Source organism: Kwoniella bestiolae, chromosome 7, assembly GCF_000512585.2.
Source record: "Kwoniella bestiolae CBS 10118 chromosome 7, complete sequence".
Classification (NCBI taxonomy): domain Eukaryota; kingdom Fungi; phylum Basidiomycota; class Tremellomycetes; order Tremellales; family Cryptococcaceae; genus Kwoniella; species Kwoniella bestiolae.
Window position 1 is genome coordinate 1,601,479 of NC_089247.1, and position 18,953 is coordinate 1,620,431.

The following is an 18,953-nucleotide window of genomic DNA, read 5'->3' on the forward strand; positions in this document are numbered from 1 at the left end:
ACCCACGCAATTCACAATGATGTTCTCCCAGACTCAAGCCTCGAAGAGACAATCGTACCCGATGGAGAATGGGTTGAATCGATCTGTCGATTCGGAGGAATTCGCTGAGGTACGATATGCTACTTTGGCAGATAAGACCCCAACCTTAAAAGCTAAATCACTCCCTGATGGGGATATCGATATTGATGAGGGTGAGATCGAGGGATATCAATTGGAAAGTAGAAACGGCGTGCAAGTCAATCACCAGAATACAAACATCGTAGAAGAGCCTCCACGCCGGATAAGTTACATGGTCTGTTGGCTGCTGCAGAGGCAGTCGAGGGATCACCTATAACCTCTGTACTCAACACCACCGGTCATTCACATGGACACAAGCGACGAAGGACCATAGGAGGATTCAGCTCTGCCAAAGAGGTTATGTCTTCTTCTCAGAGGAAGTTAAACAGATTATCCAGAGGTACTTTGTCGCCTCCTCAAGCTATGACAAAGTTCTTCTTACCGCAAGTAAACGAGGATATAGATTACCTCGTACCCCTCAACGATACCTTGTCGAACGGTACGGGCGTAGCAGCAGAAGAGGAAGATGCCATTTCGACGAGTCTGAGGAAGGCCCCCAATTCAAGTTCGACAAGTCAATCTTCCATCGTATCGTCCATCATCCCCACCTCCTCTTCCACCATTCCTGGTAATACTTCTGGTAGCACTTCAGGAACAGGCACAGGGAGTGGACGAAAAGTCAATGAATTACCTACAGAAGGTGACGCACCGGGATACGATTGTAAACCGCCTTACCCCTATCATGAGATGATACGACACGCGATTGAATCTGCCCCGGATTGTAGGCTACAACTATCCCAGATTTACAGTTCCATTGCGGATAGGTTCCCGTTCTTTAAGACGCTGGATGAGAAGAAGACGGCGGGTTGGCAGAATAGTATTAGACATAATTTGTCGCTGAAGTGGGTTTTGATTTTGTTCTTTGTTCTCTGTTCTCTTTCCATCTTTACTTGGTAGACCACCACCTAGATATATCCCATGGGTCGCATCTCCTTCTCTAATTGATAATCAGAAGATACAAAGCTGATATTTGCCTTTTTGCACTGCCGCAGAAAAATGTTCGTCCGAGTTAACAAACCCGATGGAACGCCCGATGACTCTGGTGGGAAAGGAGGTTGGTGGACTGTCCAACCTGGAGTACCCGATGAGGGACGACCTGGTAGGAAGGCAAAAGCGAAGAAGGCGAAAGCTGAGGCGGAAGCCGAGGCTGGGGTTGAGCCTGGACCTGGAACTGAAGTTGGAAACACTTCTACCGATAATGTCGATAACAGTCTAGTGCAAGGAGAGATTCAGAAGGATAACTCGGATATACATTATCCACCTCGAGGAGAGGCGATGGGTTTCAGATTCGACAATGATGGGTTGTTACCTCAGACTCAACTTGAGATTCCTCCAAGGATGGATGAGAAAGCGAGATCGTTACCGATGGAGAATGGGTTGAATTTGACTCAGGTGTCGATTCGGGAGATTGATAATGGGATGGGGATGAGGTACGATATGTAGTCACTCCTACTTCGGTTGGAGTTCTGCTTCATTCCAGTTCAATTTTCATCTTCGCTCGATATCTTTTCGCGTCTCATCTTGGGCTACGGTTACCGTCTTGTTGTGATTTATCATCCTATCTTTTGAACTGTTGGAAATTGGAGATGTACTGTAGTTGTTTGTACAATCTTCTTCTCTTCTCGTTTCTTTGTCCTATCGTCAAAGCTTATAACGGAAACAAACATTTATGTTGGTGGGAAGGAAGGAAGGGAGGAAGGGAATAGATCAGATCTATATACATATCTTGATGGAAAGGATATAGCAACGGGAAGGATTGGATGGGATATGGAATGAGAAGAACGAATATCTATGAAAACATAACTATATAAATTTTACGGTATTTTGTATATCAACTAAAAGAAGGAAATGAAATGAAATGGAAGATGAACATCCATAAGCAACGGGGGTCCGATGGTACAGCAGTGAAAATCCTGAACAAGTCTGATATGAGATCGAGACTTTGAGACCTTCTTTGAAGATGGTGTATCGACTGCTCAGTGAGTCATCACCAATAATGAAGTGTCGCCAGTCACTCAATGATAATGTACGTTTCTCACTTGATGTGAATCATCATGGAACGAGGGGAGAGAGCAACAGAGCAGAGCAGAGCCAAAGGATGGTTAAGTGACTTGTTACAAAAAGGCAGCAGAAAGAGGTCAGTGCGTGAGAGTGATATATTTGATTATGAGAATACTACTGTATGATACAGTAGCCACACACAGAGGGAGGGTGAGGGTATATGAACCACCCAATCATTGCATTGCATTTCATTTCATTTCATTTCATTTCTCTTCCTCTTTCTTTCTTTCTTTCTTTCTTTTTACTTGACCAAATCGAACAACTTGAAACACCGACATCAATTTTTCTCATACACTACTCTTCACTCACTATTTACCTCGCCTTCATACGCTATACCAGACTTTCCCCTTCCAAGCTCACCCTAACATCCACTTACACGATTCCCCACTCTAACCCCTATCATATCCTCTTGATACATTACCCCCCTCTTTCATCATTGGAACGATTCAACTCCCAATATCTCCTAGTACGAATCGTCTCTCATAAAGCTACGTTTATATTACACCATGCCGAATAAGTGAGTATCTTACCCTCCCTTCTGCCACTTCAAGCTGACTTCGTGATATCTTGATCTAGTCATCCTGAAGGTTCCAGCATCAAGCGACCCATCGTGATCGATGACGAGGTTCAAGTCAAGGTTGAGGCATCAGCCGTTAGTCTCGCCTTTTGACGCCTGCACCTTTCCACCTCTGACCTTCATTCACGATATTTACAGTACTGTGTGTGGCGGTTTGAAAGTATTCGAGCTGACGTGAGATCCTACGCAGTCATCTAACTCATCAACTTCGGTAGCCTCGACCCTTCGAGGTGACCCTCTACCCGAAAAGGCCGATCGACAAAATGTCAAGCTCACTGTCGCAGGCTTTGGTCTGCAGATCTACTTGCATGGGGAGGCAATCGGTCTCAAGGGGATTGCGGAGGTGAGTAACATCGACTGATCACCTCTACGTGAGCGAGTATTGACGATCAGTAAAAGATGTTCGGTTGCAGAGTGGTCCCCCTCCCTTCCGCCGATGTGATTGTGCTCTTTCGAAATGGTGATGACGACAATGACCCCCTCCTCACAAAGGATCGAGCCGAAGATCAAATAGTCAATGAGGCCCCGCAAAGGTGCTCAGATCGTGACTTCTCCATGGATCGATAAATTGGCCTTCACCGGAAAGACACCTCCCTATCAGCCATATCAGATCAAACTGCGTCCTTCGCCTGAGGAGACTGGTTCAGAGCAAGACCGACCAGGTGAAGGGACATCAACTGCATATACAAGAATTGGCGGATCGAACCCAAACGACCACGCTGACGATCAAGGTCCCAGGAGATCTAGCCGACCGCTAAAACGGGTACAGTTCTTTGACGAGGAGGGTGAATCTGCTACGACACAGACATCCCATAAGAGGCGAAAGACTACAGGAAGTGGTAGGAAGCCTTTAGGAGATTCTTCCGGATCGAGAGAAAACACAAGGAAAGCCGTGAGTGAGAACTTGTTCATCTTTCGATTCCAGTAAATCGCGACATAGAAGTTGACGAATTTGTTTCAATGACATAGGGAGATGGACCGCAGGCTCATCAAGTCGCATACATCTGCAAAGCCATCCAAAGTAAGCCTCCCGGACCCTTAGGTCCCTTCCTCAAGAGATTACAACCTGAAGTGAGTGGCATTCATTGCCGTATGTAGCTGACAATATACATAGCTTGGCGTCACGTCTTGGCTTGAATTTCATCATGCGCACCGAGATCCTGTCAACGAGTTGATGACGAAGTGAATGACGGTCATGAGGATAAGTGTCGCTTGATGCCGATTAGAGTGGATGAAGATTAACGATATAATTTGGCTATGGTTTGTAAACTAAAGCGAGAGAGGTCGGGAAGGTTATGATCAAGTATTGTATATGGGCAAATTCATTTTGATATCACTATGTATGTCATGATCCGAGTTCGATTCCTATGATCAGTATACCAGCGCCATATCTGACAAGATGAGATCAGGTGAAAGTGGGGCCCAAGTGGGGGAGCAGTCGACTGACCGGATGGTACTGTTGACAAAACGGGGTCAGTCCCTCAACCCGAACGAACAATGATATTGATCCGTTTTGTTCATCTTTCTTTCCTCCTACAGTATCTTCTGCGCGAGAGAGTTTCACCGAATATATGCCCAGTCTGTACTCTTCGCTCTGACCTCTCCTTGACAAGGCAGGTATGATCGTACTTGACCACTCGCTTGATCTGACCGCAGACATGCTTTGAGATAGAGGGCAAAGCTGATATCACATCATCATGCACAAATACCACGATGTAGTTTCAAATTCAGCAGGTGAATGAACAGAAATTTTTGCTCGATACTGTGAAAAATCATTGCAGAAGGTCGTATTGATCGTATGGCTGGTGGTTTGTAATGGGAAGCGACGAGTGGCCGATCATGGCGCGTTCGCTATGAGCCATGCACCAGCAAGATCATCGACTGAAATCTTGAACGGCGATGACGCTGATAAGCAGTCTAGCGGAGAGAAGCGGAAGACTTATGGTCACTAGATTTAAGCCGCTGAGAGAGATAACAAGCAACAGAATGAATCGCAGAATGAGAATGGCTTTGGTGCCGAGCACGATAACGAGCATTGGATACAGTAGATCGGGGCTTATAGCGGTACGTTAGCTGTATGGTCCATATTACTCCGAGGTATTTAGTTGAGTATTCATGATAGTCCAGAACATCGAGCATGGGGCGGGTGTTCGCTGACGAAAATGAGCGGCAGGAGCAGAGGAACAAGGTTGATATGAAACTGGTTGGTTATTGATGATATGCTTTTGCATATATATATGATCTTGTTGTATAGGAACACCACCATCCATGCATTGGCTCTGAAGAGATAGATGGATGGTAAGAGTATAAGAGTGGGATGAAAGTGGGATGAAACAACCGATACAGTAGTTGGTTGTTTGATGATGTGTTTCATCTCTAAGTTACTCGTTATTGTCCATCCCTCATCTCATACAGTATTTTTTGGGTGTAGGTGGTCTGTGCTCTTGTACACACGGACATCAAAACATCTCGTATATGCACATGCATAAAGTACCATACAATGCATACATTGCTCTACTCTTCTCTTCCTTCATCTTCTCATCATCCTACTGTACATTCAACTGCACTGACCCAACACACCGACCAACTTCGAGACAATGAGATCCCCACCGAGATCAGGATCAGGATCATGGGAAGATTACTATTCCAACCAACGAACGTATATACCACCCTCATATCATGGGGGAAGACGGAACCAGTTCCCTATGCCCAGTCCGATATCAACTAGGGGAAGGGAGTATAGTCCTGCACGCAGAACCCCCGTTCCATCGTATTCGCGCAGAGAAGATGAGAGGCATGGATCACGTTGGAATTTGTTCGAGGAATTGACATTCTACGTCCAAGCGCGGGAGGATGAGAGCCCTAGGGAGGTTGGGGAGAGGGTGAGGTTGATGGAGAGGATCAAGGTGGGTTTTCGATCTCTTCGTCTCTTGTCACATGTCTCTTCGACTTCACTTGTCCCGTTAGTCCATGAATTGAGTTATCTGATTACCTCTCCTTCTTACCACTTACATATTATATCTCACCAAACATCAAGTCAAGCTAACACCCCTACTCCACCTCGCAGTCCCATGGAGGCGCACTATCCAAAAAACCAAACTCAACCCACGTAACCACCATTCTCATCTCCCTCCCTACCTCCTACCCTAGAAACACTGTCCTACTCATCGACACCTTTACGTCAAATCGTTTACCGGAAGTAGGAAGATGGACGACGAGAGATGTGATGCAGCATCTCGCCCTGCTTTCTTTCGAACGTGCGTCGGAGGGACAGCGGGGTGTGAGAAAAAGGGTATTGAGGTTGGAATGGGTTGAGGAGTGTTTGAGGAGTGGGAGGGTTGGGGATGAGAGGGATGATTTTGGGGGATGGGAGGTCAAGTGAGTTGGATCATTTTGTCATAGACTCATGATTCGCAAGTCATTCTTAGACGATGTATGAGAATTGTCCCTTGGCTAATATATGTCATTCACAGAGCAACGCACGACCCAGAACGAGTCAACGACATCAACACGCACCGACGATCGCTTGATAATGCTCCAGTCGTTCCGGATAGCCCTCGCACACCATCATTACCGCCCTCACCTACTGCACGGCAATCACCTCCTCGGGTTATACAATTACCTGAGGATCCAAGGAAACTTCTCAGGATGAACGCTGAGAAACCTAGACCAGAAGAACCTGCCAAGACGCCAGAGGACCTGCCCGCAGAAGTATCGTCGAAATATCAAAACAACGGGGACGGAGATGGTCCAAGAAGGGAGGATACTTGGAGACCATGTGAGACGATATCGGCTCGAGATCAAAGGGAATATGACATCCAGGTGGGGAGATCAGAATCATTTCAGAAGAGGCATGATGAGCGAAATGACAACGCTGGCTTGAACGAGGGACTGCAAGTGGGAGGCATAAGCTGTGGGCACTGCGAGGATGATGTGATGGGAATGGAAGATGCTCAGCCGGAGGGAGAGGGAGAGGGCTCTAACCACATGAAGGCAGAGAACAGCGCACCGAGGGACGTGGTGACAGAACAATCCGACGGGCAAGTGGATGATAAGGGAGATGGAGCAGAGACCAAGGACACCGCCAAGGGTATTGTCGTAGATTCAGACGAGGAAGTGTGAGTTTAGATCCTTGCGGGGGAAACAAATCACAATGAAAAGAGCTAACTGTTTCTTTCTTCCTTTTTTCATTGTTCATTCCAGTAAGGCCGACATCAAGCCAGTCATTGAAACCAAAACCGCCTGTTCAAGTGATGGAATCACTCATTCAAGCGACAACGACGACAACCGACGGCAAGATATACAAGCTACCGTTCGCCTTGCTCCGATGACTGATCCCACCGTATCATCTACACCGAGTCCAGCTCGATACACATCTACCGCGGATCGTCTACATTACATTTCGAGAGGTACCTCTCCGATCCCTCCTCAACCGGTGGTAAAAGAGTCGGCCCAAAAGGTATTCGCCAGAGGTGTATTACCTCTCACATTCTGCGTACTTGGATCAGGAAGGGAAAAGCGATTTGCGGAGATACTAATCAGGGTGAGTATTCATTTGATCTGCTATGCCTTGATTTGGGCTGTCGTTGACGTTCCACCGCACCGTCTACAGGACAATGGTGGTGGTGTCCTTGCAGCCTCGACGTACGCTACCATCTTTGTCCTTCCCCTCTCTCCTACAGACTCATTATATGATTATCCCGAGCAATTGGACGTGGTAAGAGGGGTAGATGATCAGCCTGGGAGAGTGGCAGTATCGGTAGACTGGATCGAGGGATGTGTTTCGCACAATACGATTATTCCGATCGAGGAGTATCGAATGACTCCAGATAGGGAGATGATCACTCCTCCACCTAGTGGTAATTATGCTTCATCTGAGAGTGGATCGAGTGGGGGTGGGAAGAGGAAGGGTCTTGAGGGCGAGGAACAAGGGAGTCAGAAGAGGAGTAGGACGTAGAAATGAGAGTTGTGATAGGATAAATTGGTTCTGTCTCTGGAGAAAGGCACCCTTGACAATACTAGGCCTGGCGGGTAAGATTGGGTACTGGCTCATTGAAATTATATGTATGTTATGTGCGGTGATATCTGGATATAGGTTTTATATGTATGTGTTATGCTATGTTTACCTTGACTCGGCTGGGGATGGAACCAAACAAACAATCGGATATGGAATATAGCTTAAATCTGTCACCCATTTAACAACACCAGTTGTTTTCGCGTATGTAAACAAATTCGACTTCACGCGTCTTCCACCAGAATCATGTCAACAACCATCTTCAAGTACAGCTAACATATACATTACTATCATTACCATTCACATAACCCTCACTCGAATCGACTCATAAGCAGAGCTGAGAGACCCGAGCTGTCAGAGGGATTATCTCAAATTGAGGAATTTTACGAACACGTACCATCAGCGAGAGGGGCCGGCACAATGAGGATAGAAGAGCTCATTCTGGATGGTATGTCTGCTTCAGGATTGAAGTATCTGTACGTCGTCATTCTGACCTTGATATCGTCTGTAGGCTTCAAGTCATACCCAGTCCGTACGACTATATCAGGTATGTCTCGAGTGACTGGTCAACATCTCAGAAGCGCTATATTGACGATGATTGCTTGTTATTTGGACTGCAGGGTTCGACGAGTCTTTCAATGCTATCACGGGATTGAACGGTTCAGGAAAATCGAATATTCTGGATGCGATATGTTTCGTATTGGGTATAACGAACATGCAGTCTGTACGTCATCTTGCCTCTCATCTGCTCCCCTCTAAATGTAAAAGGACGGATCGCTGATATGTCTTGTCGTTGGGATAGGTACGAGCGAACAATCTGATGGATCTGATATATAAGAGGTTAGCTACCTTTTTTTCCCCTTGGAGGCAACCTCAGCTGACGAGTGATGGTGTAGGGGTCAGGCAGGAGTGACCAAAGCGAGCGTGACGATAGTTTTCAATAATCAAGATAGGAGTAAATCGCCCTTGGGTTTCGAGAATACACCGCAGATAACAGTTACGAGGCAGGTGAGTACTCCCATCTCTCATCAGTCATCCCCAGCTGCACAAGACCTCTATCAAAATGACTGATGTATGAGACAGTTTCCTTGTTGTGTCTCACGCTAACGCATTTATTCGACAATAGATCGCCGTCGGCAACATATCAAAATACCTCCTAAACGGACACAAATCCACTCTCCAAGCTCTACAAAACCTCTTCCAGTCCGTCCAACTCAATATCAATAACCCGAATTTCCTGATCATGCAAGGTAAGATCACGAAAGTGCTGAATATGAAACCCGCCGAGATACTGGGTATGGTCGAGGAAGCAGCCGGGACGAGGATGTTCGAGGAGAGGAAGGATAAGGCTGTTAAGACTATGGCGAAGAAGGATAAGAAGGTTGAAGAGCTTGAGAGTGTGAGTTTGTCTTCCGATTTCCATTGTTCCTTCTACAGATAGAGATGATATTCGTTGATCGTATCTGTCTGATATCCTTGAAATCGAGCTGACATTCTCGTTCTACGTTATACAGTTACTCCGCGAAGAGATTGATCCCAAACTTGAGAAGTTGCGTGCGGAGAAACGAGCATATCTGGAATATCAGAAGACCACCTCGGAGCTCGAACGACTCACTCGATTAGTCAAGGCATACGAATGGACCATATCGGTGGAGAAGGCTCAGAAAGCAGCGGAGAATCTGAAGTCTAAACAGAGAGATATCAAGGTCGCCAACGAGGATGTCGAGAGAGGCGGAAGGGAATGTCAGGGGATGGAAGAGGAGCTGGACGAGATTAGAAGAAAGAGAGAGAAGGTGAGCTGAACCCCAACATTCTCGTGACAATGATCTGCAGCTGATATGATTCTTCAATTCGAGCAGGAGATGGCGCAAGGAGGAAAGATCTCTGCCTTGACCGATGCGGTGAACAATCTCGATAGGGAATTGGTGAAAGTCAAAACTCAAATTGAGATCATAGAAGGTACTTTGAAGGATGACGTGAAACGGGTGGATGGTGCTAAGAAAGCTGTCAAGGAGGTAAGTTGTGATCGTCCGACTATTGGCGGGTGTTTGCTGATGAACGATACTTATAGACCGAAAAATCACTCGAATATCGACGAAAGCAAACCACCAAAGATGCTTCAGCATTCGCCGACCTCAAGTCAGCTTACGATGCAGGACAAGCTGAACTAAACAAGCTGGAAGAACTGCTTCAGTCACTCATCACCGGTCTGTCGTCCAACAAAGAGGACGACGAGAATGCTGGAGGATACATGGGTCAATTAGCCGAAGCCAAAGCGAGATTAGCAGCAGCTGGAACAGAGGCTGAACAAGCCAAAGTGAAGATGGGATTGGCAGAAAAGGAAATCAAAGAGAAAGAACCTAGAGCCAAGAAAGCTGAAAAGGAAGGTGCAGGGTTGATCCAGGAATTAACGAGTAAAAAGGCTTTGGTGGAGAAGTTGCAGAAACAGGTTGAGAATGCTGATTGGGATGAGAACAAGGAGAGAGAGTTATCGGAAGGTCAGGCAGAGCATCAGTCCAAGATTACCGAACTCATGGAGGTAAGCTTTATCACCCTTAATACTCTTCCCGAAGGAAAGCATGAACTGATTGATGATTCTTTCTTTGTAGCGACGGGATACCCTCAAGTCACGACTCGCCGCCATCGATTTCGGTTATTCTGATCCTGAACCCAACTTCGATCGAAATAAGGTGAAAGGTCTGGTAGCTACTTTGGTAGACTTGGACCAAGCAAATTTCAAATCCTCCACCGCGTTGGAGATCTGTGCGGGAGGGAAGCTTTACAATGTCGTTGTTCAAGATGAGAAAGTTGGTTCTCAGTTACTGGAGAAGGGGAAATTGAGGAAGCGAGTTACTATTATACCGTTGAATAAGATTAACGCTTTCAAGATGTCTGCGGAGGTCAGTTAGCTAATTCCGTCCTTAAACTCTTCATGATGGTTGGCTAACGCATATCCCCAAACATAGAAAATCGCTTCTGCTAAGCAAGTTGCCCCTGGAAAAGTGAACCTTGCACTTGATCTTGTCGGATACACAGAAGACGTATCAGCAGCTATGGCCTACGTGTTTGGTGATACTTTCATCTGTGCCGACAAACAATCCGCCCAGGCAGTAACATTCAACAAGAACATTGGCGTGAAATCTGTAACCCTTGAAGGAGACGTGTATGACCCTTCCGGAACGTTGTCGGGAGGATCTGCACCTTCCTCTCAAGGTATTTTGATCAAGGTGCAAGAGTTGAGGGACATCGAGAAACAGATAAACCAACATAAGAAATCGCTCGATGAGATCACGAAACAATTGAACGGGGCTAAGAAGGTAATTGACCAATTTAAGAAATATAAGAGAGAATTGGACCTGAAAGGGCACGAGGTCAGGTTGTTGGAGGAACAGGTCAATGGAAGTAATGCTACCAAGGTGAGATAGCTGCCTTGCGATCATCTATGCGAGGTTTATGTTACTGATTGAGATGAGTACTATAGATCGTTGCGGAAGTTGAAACTGCTAAAAAGCTTGTGACTGAGCTCAAAGAAGTGGTCAATCAGGCTAAGGAAAAGCAGAAACAGGCTAGTGCGGATGTGAAGAAGTTGGAGAAGGAGATGGCCGATTTCAAGAATAATAAGGATTCGAAATTGAAGGAAATTAAGGTGAGCTATGGTATGCGGCGTGACTTGAAGGAAGCGATAGCTGACTCTGCCGATGACACTAGGCGGACATAGCAAACAAGAAGAAAGAGCTGGGAAAGAAGACTACTCAGGTCAAGACTAGGCAGAAAGAGGTGCAGACTGCTGAGCTGGAGCTGCGTGAGTTAAGTGGCAAGGAAGATTGATATGGGAAACTGACGTGGCAGTGTAGAACAACTTGAGAGTGATCTGGAAAGTGCCAAAGCCGAGGTCGAAGAGGCTCTTGCTGCTCAGGAGAAGACAAAGACTGAGCATGCAGAGTTGAAACAGACTTTGAAAGCTCAGCAGGTAAGTTCACCTCTTCGATGGTATATTGAATCATCAATATCGCCGGTCGCATAAGTAGGGCTCCGAGCTTATATATCTACTCTACTTTCTAGGCCGACTACAAAGCAGCAGAAGCCAAGCTCAACGCTGAACGAGCCGTCCTCGTAGCATTCGATAATGAGCTGGCGGATCTTGAGCGTGATTTGAAAGCGAAGAAACAAGAGATAGCAGATGCCGAGTTAAAACTGAAGAAGTTAGATCATGATATTGGGGTTGTGGCTAAGGAACAGACGTCTGCGGAGGGCCATAAGGAGAATTTGGAGAGGCAATTCACTTGGATTATGGAGGAACATCAGTGGGTTGGCCCTTTCCGCATTAAGCAGATTGACGAGGGACGGATGAGAGTGCAAGGAAAGATGGAGTGTGCTGATTGATCACGTCGACGAACAGGTTCTTTGGTAAATCCGGTACGCCATACGATTTCCACGGAGTCAACCTCAACCAAGCTAGAGATCAATGTCGTGAGCTTGAGACTGCCCAGAAAGGACTGGGTAGAAAGATCAATACGAAAGTTATGAACATGATTGAGGGGTGAGTTGTGTTCTTATTATATCATCATGCAGTCAATTGATCTTTCTTCGAAAATAGGGTGGAGAAGAAAGAACAAGCCTTGAAAAAGATGATGGCCACTGTTCTGAAAGATAAATCGATGATTCAAGATACGATCATTGAGTTGGATAGGTACAAACGAGATGCTCTTAAGAAAACATGGGAAATGGTCAATGGGTATGTTTTTTCTGGTTTCTTCACAGGCGTTAAGCTGTCGTGTACGCTCTATGACCCCTTAGCTTATAGTGCTTTGATATAGCGATTTCGGACTAATCTTCGAAGAGTTACTGCCTGGTAATTTCGCGAAATTGCAGCCTCCCGAGGGACAGGATTTGACGGAAGGATTGGAGGTTAAAGTGAGATTGGGGAGTGTTTGGAAGGCCAGTTTGACGGAATTGAGTGGTGGGCAAAGGTGAGCTTAGCAGATATCCCTTGAAGACATTGAATCTCTAATATCAATGCGAACGGTATAGTATGCCACAATACTGATTTTATACACTTGATTGTAGATCCCTCATCGCCTTATCACTCATCATGTCCTTACTGCAATTCAAGCCCGCACCAATGTACATCCTCGACGAGATCGACGCGGCATTGGATCTCCAACATACTCAACATATTGGTCAATTGTTCAGGAACAGGTTCAAAGGAAGTCAATTTATTGTGGTTTCGCTTAAGGAGGGGTTGTTCACCAATGCCAATGTGCTGTTTAGGGCTAGGTTCAGGGATGGAACAAGTATTGTTGAGGTGAGTTTGGGTATTTTATATTAAACATGGATAGGAGTTGTAGGGAAAGAAGCGGCGAGGAGTCTCATGGAAAGAGAAGGTTGAAGATTCGAGGGCTAACCTTTTTGGATTGTCTTAGCGTACCGAGCGAAGATCGAATAACACGTTGTACACCACTTCTACCGAGGATAAAGAGAATTCTCAGGAGACTTCCACAGCTGGGGGGAAAGGTAAACGTGCAGGCGGTGGTGGGAATGCGAGATCTGCTTTGGCTGTGAGGTAATGCTTCGATGGGATCTTTTTGGGTTTATAGAGTATGATACCAGTATAGTATACATGTGTTGTACATTATTAGCTATGAATGATATGGATGTTTCTTCACCAATACAACATACATATAAAATACCGAAACATGTCATACGTTACTCCTTCCTATACCCACCTGAGAGGATGTTATCACCTCTTACCTTTCTTCTTCCCCTTCTCCTTCCCCGGAACCACCACAATATCCCCACCCTGACCACCTTCATCCCCCAATTCTTTGACTTTAATCCCCGCCTCCAGAGTAAACATCAAATCCCTCACCGTCTCCTCCAGCCCTACACACTCACTTTCCTTCTCCTTCAACCGTTCTTTCACACCTTCCAACTGACTTTGCAAATTCGTCACCTTGTTAGATAACCCGTTAGTCAAAGACTTCTCACTCTCCAAACTCCTCTGGAGATTCCTAGATAGTTCGACCGCCTTTAGAGCTTTACTCTCAGCCTTTTCTCGCTGTTTCTCAGCATCTTCCAACTCCCTTAACCTCCCTTCATTCTGCTTTGAGGAAGATTCAAGCTTCTCCAGACGATCGAGCAAAGTGGATTGCTGGGATTCGTAGTGATGTCTCATCGATTCCAACTGGCTTGAAAGGAGATAAGAATATTCGAGAGTTATCGATTCGATAGTCGACATCTTCTCTACGTCCCCTGAAGAAGGACCAGCATCATTTGAGGAGAGTGATGTTCGAGCAGAGGAAGCTGGTGTATGGGCAGTACCATTCTGTGAGACTTGATGGGTAACGGTACCGCCCAGTGGGAGTGGTCGGGAGATGGATGTGACTAGGGAGGACGCTGAGGGGAGTTCAACCAGTTTACCATCTGAGCGTGATTGGATGAGGCGGTGGACGTAGCTGAGTGGAATCGCAGAGTCAGTAAGTCCCTGTTCAAGCTGCTATGTCATCTAAAAGAAGACAAGACAGCACGGAGCATGATGCGGCGTAAGTATGACACTATGAACCCACTTATCACCCTTATAATCCCACACTCTCTGCGTCTCCAACTCCATCGCCAGCACATGCCCACTTTCCTCCCAATGTCGACGGGCATGCCCCTTGGAAGGCTCGTACCGCCCACACCCGACCGTCCCACACACCACGCAAATCCAATTATTCTCCGTGGAATCGCACATCGAGCACTTCGTCAACCTCGTTATCTCCCTTCCGTCGCCATTCCTATCTCTTCCTCGTCCATTCGAGGAAGAACCGTTCTGGTTGGATGAGAGAAGGAGATGCGATAATCTACATACGGGGCACTTCGAGTCACCCCATTTTCTCAAACAATCACAATCGAAGGTATGTGCGCAAGGCAGCGTGACTAATCCAGTGATTGTTGAATCCAGCCTTTCAAGACAGACTGGACAGGATGGTAACTCGTATGTACTCAGTGTATCTACCCCTACACCCTGGAGTAAACCTGGCAAAGCTCTTGCTCTTGAGGAATAGACGGAAGGGGGGAAAGCTGGGATGGCGATTGTAGTGGAATGGACTGATGACGAGGAGGGTTTATCGAGTTTGTGTAGGATTAGATGATGGATTCGGATGGGATGGCATGTCTCGCGAGGATCGAGGGTGGAGAATGCTTTGCCGGTGAATATGACGGAGAAGTCGGATGCTTGGAGGGGGTCTCGGAATTTGAGGAGGACGATGGATCGGTTGGGGGTGGTTGCTTCTCTGCGCGATAGGAATAGAATATCAGCACGGAACTAAGATATCCACCCCTGTCTCGTAGCTTGAGCGATGCGGCATGAGCAGTTGACATGATTGAGCACAGAGTCCACGAGCAGAGCAAGTGAGAATTCTACACTGAGATATCGCCAGTCCAAGAAAACCGCCTAAACCCACCGTATCATCCTAACTCCCTCCAACGCATTCCCCCACCCACCTATAAACTCCAAGAAATCCGCAGGCCTCATCCAAGCAGGCACAGCAAGAATCGCAATCAAACTCCCATCTTCCCCCTCTGCCTTCTCCCCTACCAGATCATTCTGCAATTGAGGAGTCTTACTACCCTCTCCAACGGGGTGAGAATCGATACTAGCGATAAGGGATGCAGGCGGAGGATGTTTGAACAAATGTACCACTCCTCTACCTAGCTCTGATATTCCAGAGGCGAATGATGAGTCCAAGATATTTGGGCCGGTAGAGTGGGGCGGAGTGGGGTAATGTGCTAGGAGGGGTTGGAGGGATAACTCGTCGGTACTTGGAGGTTTCTTCGAGGATGATGGAGAAGGTTTAAGGGATGATCCGGGGATGGTACGTGTTGGAGTGACAGGATGAGGCTTTCGTCTAATCTGAGGAGCCGAGGATGAAGATGAACCATGTGTGGTGGAGGTTGTGGGCATCTTGTCAATTGATTTCTCTTGGGTGAAGTCCACCCAATCTACGTCGATGTCTCCTAATCGCCAGTCTTGCTTTTGGGCTTGGTCAGAGTCGGAAGAGTGGATGGCTATTATCAGTGAGTACAGGTGCGATGGGATGGGGAGAGTCATGTTGACATGATTGCTTGTTTGATTGGGTTAGTAAGGTAAAGAGAGATATACGCAATTGACAGTCAGCAGCGGACTGAAGTTGATATTGGCTTTACGAGAACAGAGTGGCAAACGGTCAGATCACGTGATTTTTTATCCCACCTTACTCGAGAGATAAGATAAGTAGGTATCACAATGCTTATGACTGCTTCTGGACGACCGACAAAGTATACATGATCTAGTGAGGACTATAAGAGGATATCAGAGCTGCTACAGACCCGAAGAAGTAAACAACTCAAACCAAAATGACCGAATCGCAATGGCTCAAGCTATTTTAGGAATGTGGCAGCCTCCCTGCATCTCGAATGAATGGCGAATTCCCATTCCGACCGATTCGCCTTGTTAATGCAGAATAAGAGTTCGGCAACTGAAACTGACTGATCGACCAGCACATCGTCCTTGCCATCACTCCTTCTGTTTGTTTGTGCATCTCATGTGTCCAGATACATAAGGTCAATCTTGCCATTGTCAAAGTATCAATGTTCCTTCTTCATTCATTCGCTTTTCATTCATTTCGCTCTTCCTCTTACTTTACTTTAATTCGATTTCGCTACTCTATTCTATACTACTTACTTCACACGACTTTTGAGCTTCTACGCATCATTTCAGATCCACATTTGATTCGATCCAATACGAATTTGACCTTGTCCACTTTCTATTTCTTATCATCAACCAACTCTCTCTTTTCAGCTTCAAATTCCACACCCCCACCATATCCCACCCTCACACTCTTCTCTACTCTCAAACACCTAAAAGTCAACCAGAATGGTTCTAGTAGGTCTCCTCCCCATCCTAGCCCTCGCAGGCCTCCAAGCAGGCGCTCTCCCTGTGGACTCTCCCCCTCCCTCACCAGCCCTCTCTCTCCAGGGAGGAGGATCAGCCACGTTCTCCCCTATCCCCACGTTTTCTCCTCAACTCAACGTCCCTTCACCGACTTTCCCAAGCGCACCAACTTTCGACTCCCCCTCGAGCTCTGTACCCGAGGTGAACCAAGATATCTCCGGAGGGGGAAGATACACCCCTGACACCGGTTCAGGCGGGTTCAGATCAGGCACAGGAGTAGGCCGGGGAAAAGGCATGACCAATGCTGAGCGTATGCGAAGGGGGTTGGGGATCCTACCTCCCACAAGACGAATGAGCGGTAAGCCCGCTAAAAGAAGCGGGATACCCACTTCAAATGGGAATGAGACGCCGGTGGTCGATGCGACGCAGTTCCAGTCTCCTAGTATGAACGATGGGGTGGTACCTACCCCTGAGGATGGGAGTATCGCTGAGACTTCCATTCCTGGGAATGGTACTGGCGATATCAACCCATCTCAGGATGATGGAGATGGAGCTGGAGCTGGAGATGACGACCAAAATGCCGATATCAATAATGGACGGGTCCTCGCGGCTAAGAAGTACGGTATGAGGATGATGAATCCTGATGATGGGAGTGATATGGGGTTGGTGACTGTTCCTCAGGGGGATGATAATCCATTGTGAGTGTGAATCCCTTCGTAAAACTATGTCTACCGTCAAGAGACAGATCCAAAAACTTTCCTTCCCATAAATGGTCAGCCAAAAAAGAAACATGACCGTCGGATAGATACGGTTTGATTAAAACAAAGAGCTGACATCACCATGCAGAGTCGGATACTCCCCCACCCCCGCATCCCCACTCCAAATGTCCATGCCCACCGATCCCTCGAACGGGCCATTCGCCATATCCCCTAATCCGACCGACGACGACGACTCGACATTCAAAGGTCCCAAAAAACTATTAGCGGCGGTCCCTCATCGGACAAGCTCTGATCCCTCGTCAGGAGATTTGGGGAGGGGTGATGGGAATTATGCGCCGCTGGGTATGGGGTGGAAGGGTGAGTTCCGCGTACTTTCTTTCTATTGTTTAAATCGGATGATACTCCTGTGGAATCTCTTCTGCTGTTACGAGCTGCAGGAACGCCACTTCACTTTCCAACCACATCCTTCACTTGGATGAGATGAGATGAGATTGTCGGAATATAAGAGCTACCAATTACTAATTCCTCTTCTATCCGTTATCACGCAGATACCTCAGGTCTCCTACACATAAACCTCCAAGCCCTAATCCACCAACCCACCTCAACCCTCTCCCTCCCCACCGACCCCTCTTCGGATCTTCCCATCCCCAATGACCCCACCTCAAATATCCCAGATACCTCAAACATCTTCGGCGCACCCAAACAGCTCCTATCCAGACCAGGCGGCTCTGTCCTCCCCACCCTCCCTGTGGACCCCTCAACCCTCTCCGAATCAGGATCGGGTCTACCTGTCGGCTCAGCAGATCCCACGAACCTTCTTCACGGGACGGTCTCCAATCTACCAATAGACCAAGGGTCCTTCGGTACTCCCCAAGATACTTTATGGACGGTCGATCCGAGGTCTGGGAAGTTGTTGGCGCAGTATGTTAATTCGGATGGTAGTGAGTTTTTTCTGTTTCCTCTCTCTCTCTCTTCTGGTCTGACCTGTCTCATATGACATGAGATATGGGGGGACGACTCGAGAGGAGATGTTCGAGGATCGTACACTGAGGCCGCGCATTCCTCGTAGACACCGTCCCGACGTATTTCGTCACTGGGGGTGAATGTTCCCATACAATCTGTTTGACAGGGGATGTACAGGCTTTCAAGGATGCTCAAGGGGATGGAGCGCATGAGGTTGTGAGTGAATTTGACCAATCTGAATGAGCCGACGATCACGAGAAAGGTGGCTGATCGTATTGTTCGCACTTTGTAGCACGTCCTGGCTGAAGCTCTGGCCGATCTGTAGATTCGCTCTGAATCAAGTCATGCAGAGAGACGTCATCTGGTTAGAAAAGATTTTCAGTAGATAAGATTATACCCCATAACTTCCTAAGTTGAGTAGGACCAGTCAGTAACATGGTACATAAACGTGAAAATGCATTATAGCTATACACATCTAATTCGATAATATACAATATAACCTCTTAGTTCCTCTTCATTCGTACTGGTCGTTCGAGTTGACACTACTGACGAAAGTGTTGTTTCTCTTTCCTAATGTATTCACCCTGT

General features: G+C 46.9%; 6 protein-coding genes across 6 annotated transcripts; 5 read left to right on the forward strand and 1 right to left on the reverse strand.

Annotated features, from left to right (window-relative positions):
• Positions 1-16: 16 nt before the first annotated feature.
• Positions 17-1,560, forward strand: I302_108511 (uncharacterized protein; the record flags this gene model as incomplete). The annotated part of the gene is made up of 3 exons (XM_065870688.1): positions 17-191; positions 248-959; positions 1,110-1,560. 3 exons carry the CDS (start codon positions 17-19, stop codon positions 1,558-1,560), a joined length of 1,338 nt encoding a protein of 445 aa, XP_065726760.1.
• Positions 1,561-2,684: 1,124 nt separating this feature from the next.
• I302_108512 (uncharacterized protein) lies at positions 2,685-3,941 on the forward strand (the record flags this gene model as incomplete). Its single annotated transcript, XM_019193720.1, has 6 exons — positions 2,685-2,695; positions 2,755-2,830; positions 2,946-3,098; positions 3,270-3,647; positions 3,725-3,826; positions 3,870-3,941. 6 exons carry the CDS (start codon positions 2,685-2,687, stop codon positions 3,939-3,941), a joined length of 792 nt encoding a protein of 263 aa, XP_019043843.1.
• Positions 3,942-5,352: 1,411 nt separating this feature from the next.
• On the forward strand, positions 5,353-7,712 carry I302_108513 (uncharacterized protein; the record flags this gene model as incomplete). The annotated part of the gene is made up of 5 exons (XM_019193719.1): positions 5,353-5,661; positions 5,823-6,133; positions 6,229-6,873; positions 6,959-7,298; positions 7,368-7,712. 5 exons carry the CDS (start codon positions 5,353-5,355, stop codon positions 7,710-7,712), a joined length of 1,950 nt encoding a protein of 649 aa, XP_019043842.1.
• A 477-nt stretch (positions 7,713-8,189) lies between these two features.
• On the forward strand, positions 8,190-13,336 carry I302_108514 (uncharacterized protein; the record flags this gene model as incomplete). Its single annotated transcript, XM_065870689.1, has 20 exons — positions 8,190-8,217; positions 8,281-8,316; positions 8,390-8,493; positions 8,572-8,609; positions 8,666-8,777; positions 8,896-9,168; positions 9,284-9,562; positions 9,629-9,784; positions 9,841-10,308; positions 10,379-10,669; positions 10,736-11,185; positions 11,251-11,415; positions 11,478-11,571; positions 11,624-11,739; positions 11,832-12,073; positions 12,169-12,309; positions 12,367-12,504; positions 12,587-12,739; positions 12,837-13,074; positions 13,193-13,336. The coding sequence occupies 20 exons, from the start codon at positions 8,190-8,192 to the stop codon at positions 13,334-13,336; spliced, it is 3,666 nt and encodes a 1,221-aa protein (XP_065726761.1).
• Positions 13,337-13,509: 173 nt separating this feature from the next.
• On the reverse strand, positions 13,510-15,861 carry I302_108515 (uncharacterized protein; the record flags this gene model as incomplete). The annotated part of the gene is made up of 3 exons (XM_065870690.1): positions 13,510-14,224; positions 14,336-15,043; positions 15,215-15,861. 3 exons carry the CDS (start codon positions 15,859-15,861, stop codon positions 13,510-13,512), a joined length of 2,070 nt encoding a protein of 689 aa, XP_065726762.1.
• An 804-nt stretch (positions 15,862-16,665) lies between these two features.
• On the forward strand, positions 16,666-18,690 carry I302_108516 (uncharacterized protein; the record flags this gene model as incomplete). The annotated part of the gene is made up of 5 exons (XM_019193716.1): positions 16,666-17,381; positions 17,530-17,759; positions 17,951-18,343; positions 18,472-18,581; positions 18,658-18,690. 5 exons carry the CDS (start codon positions 16,666-16,668, stop codon positions 18,688-18,690), a joined length of 1,482 nt encoding a protein of 493 aa, XP_019043839.1.
• Positions 18,691-18,953: the final 263 nt, after the last annotated feature.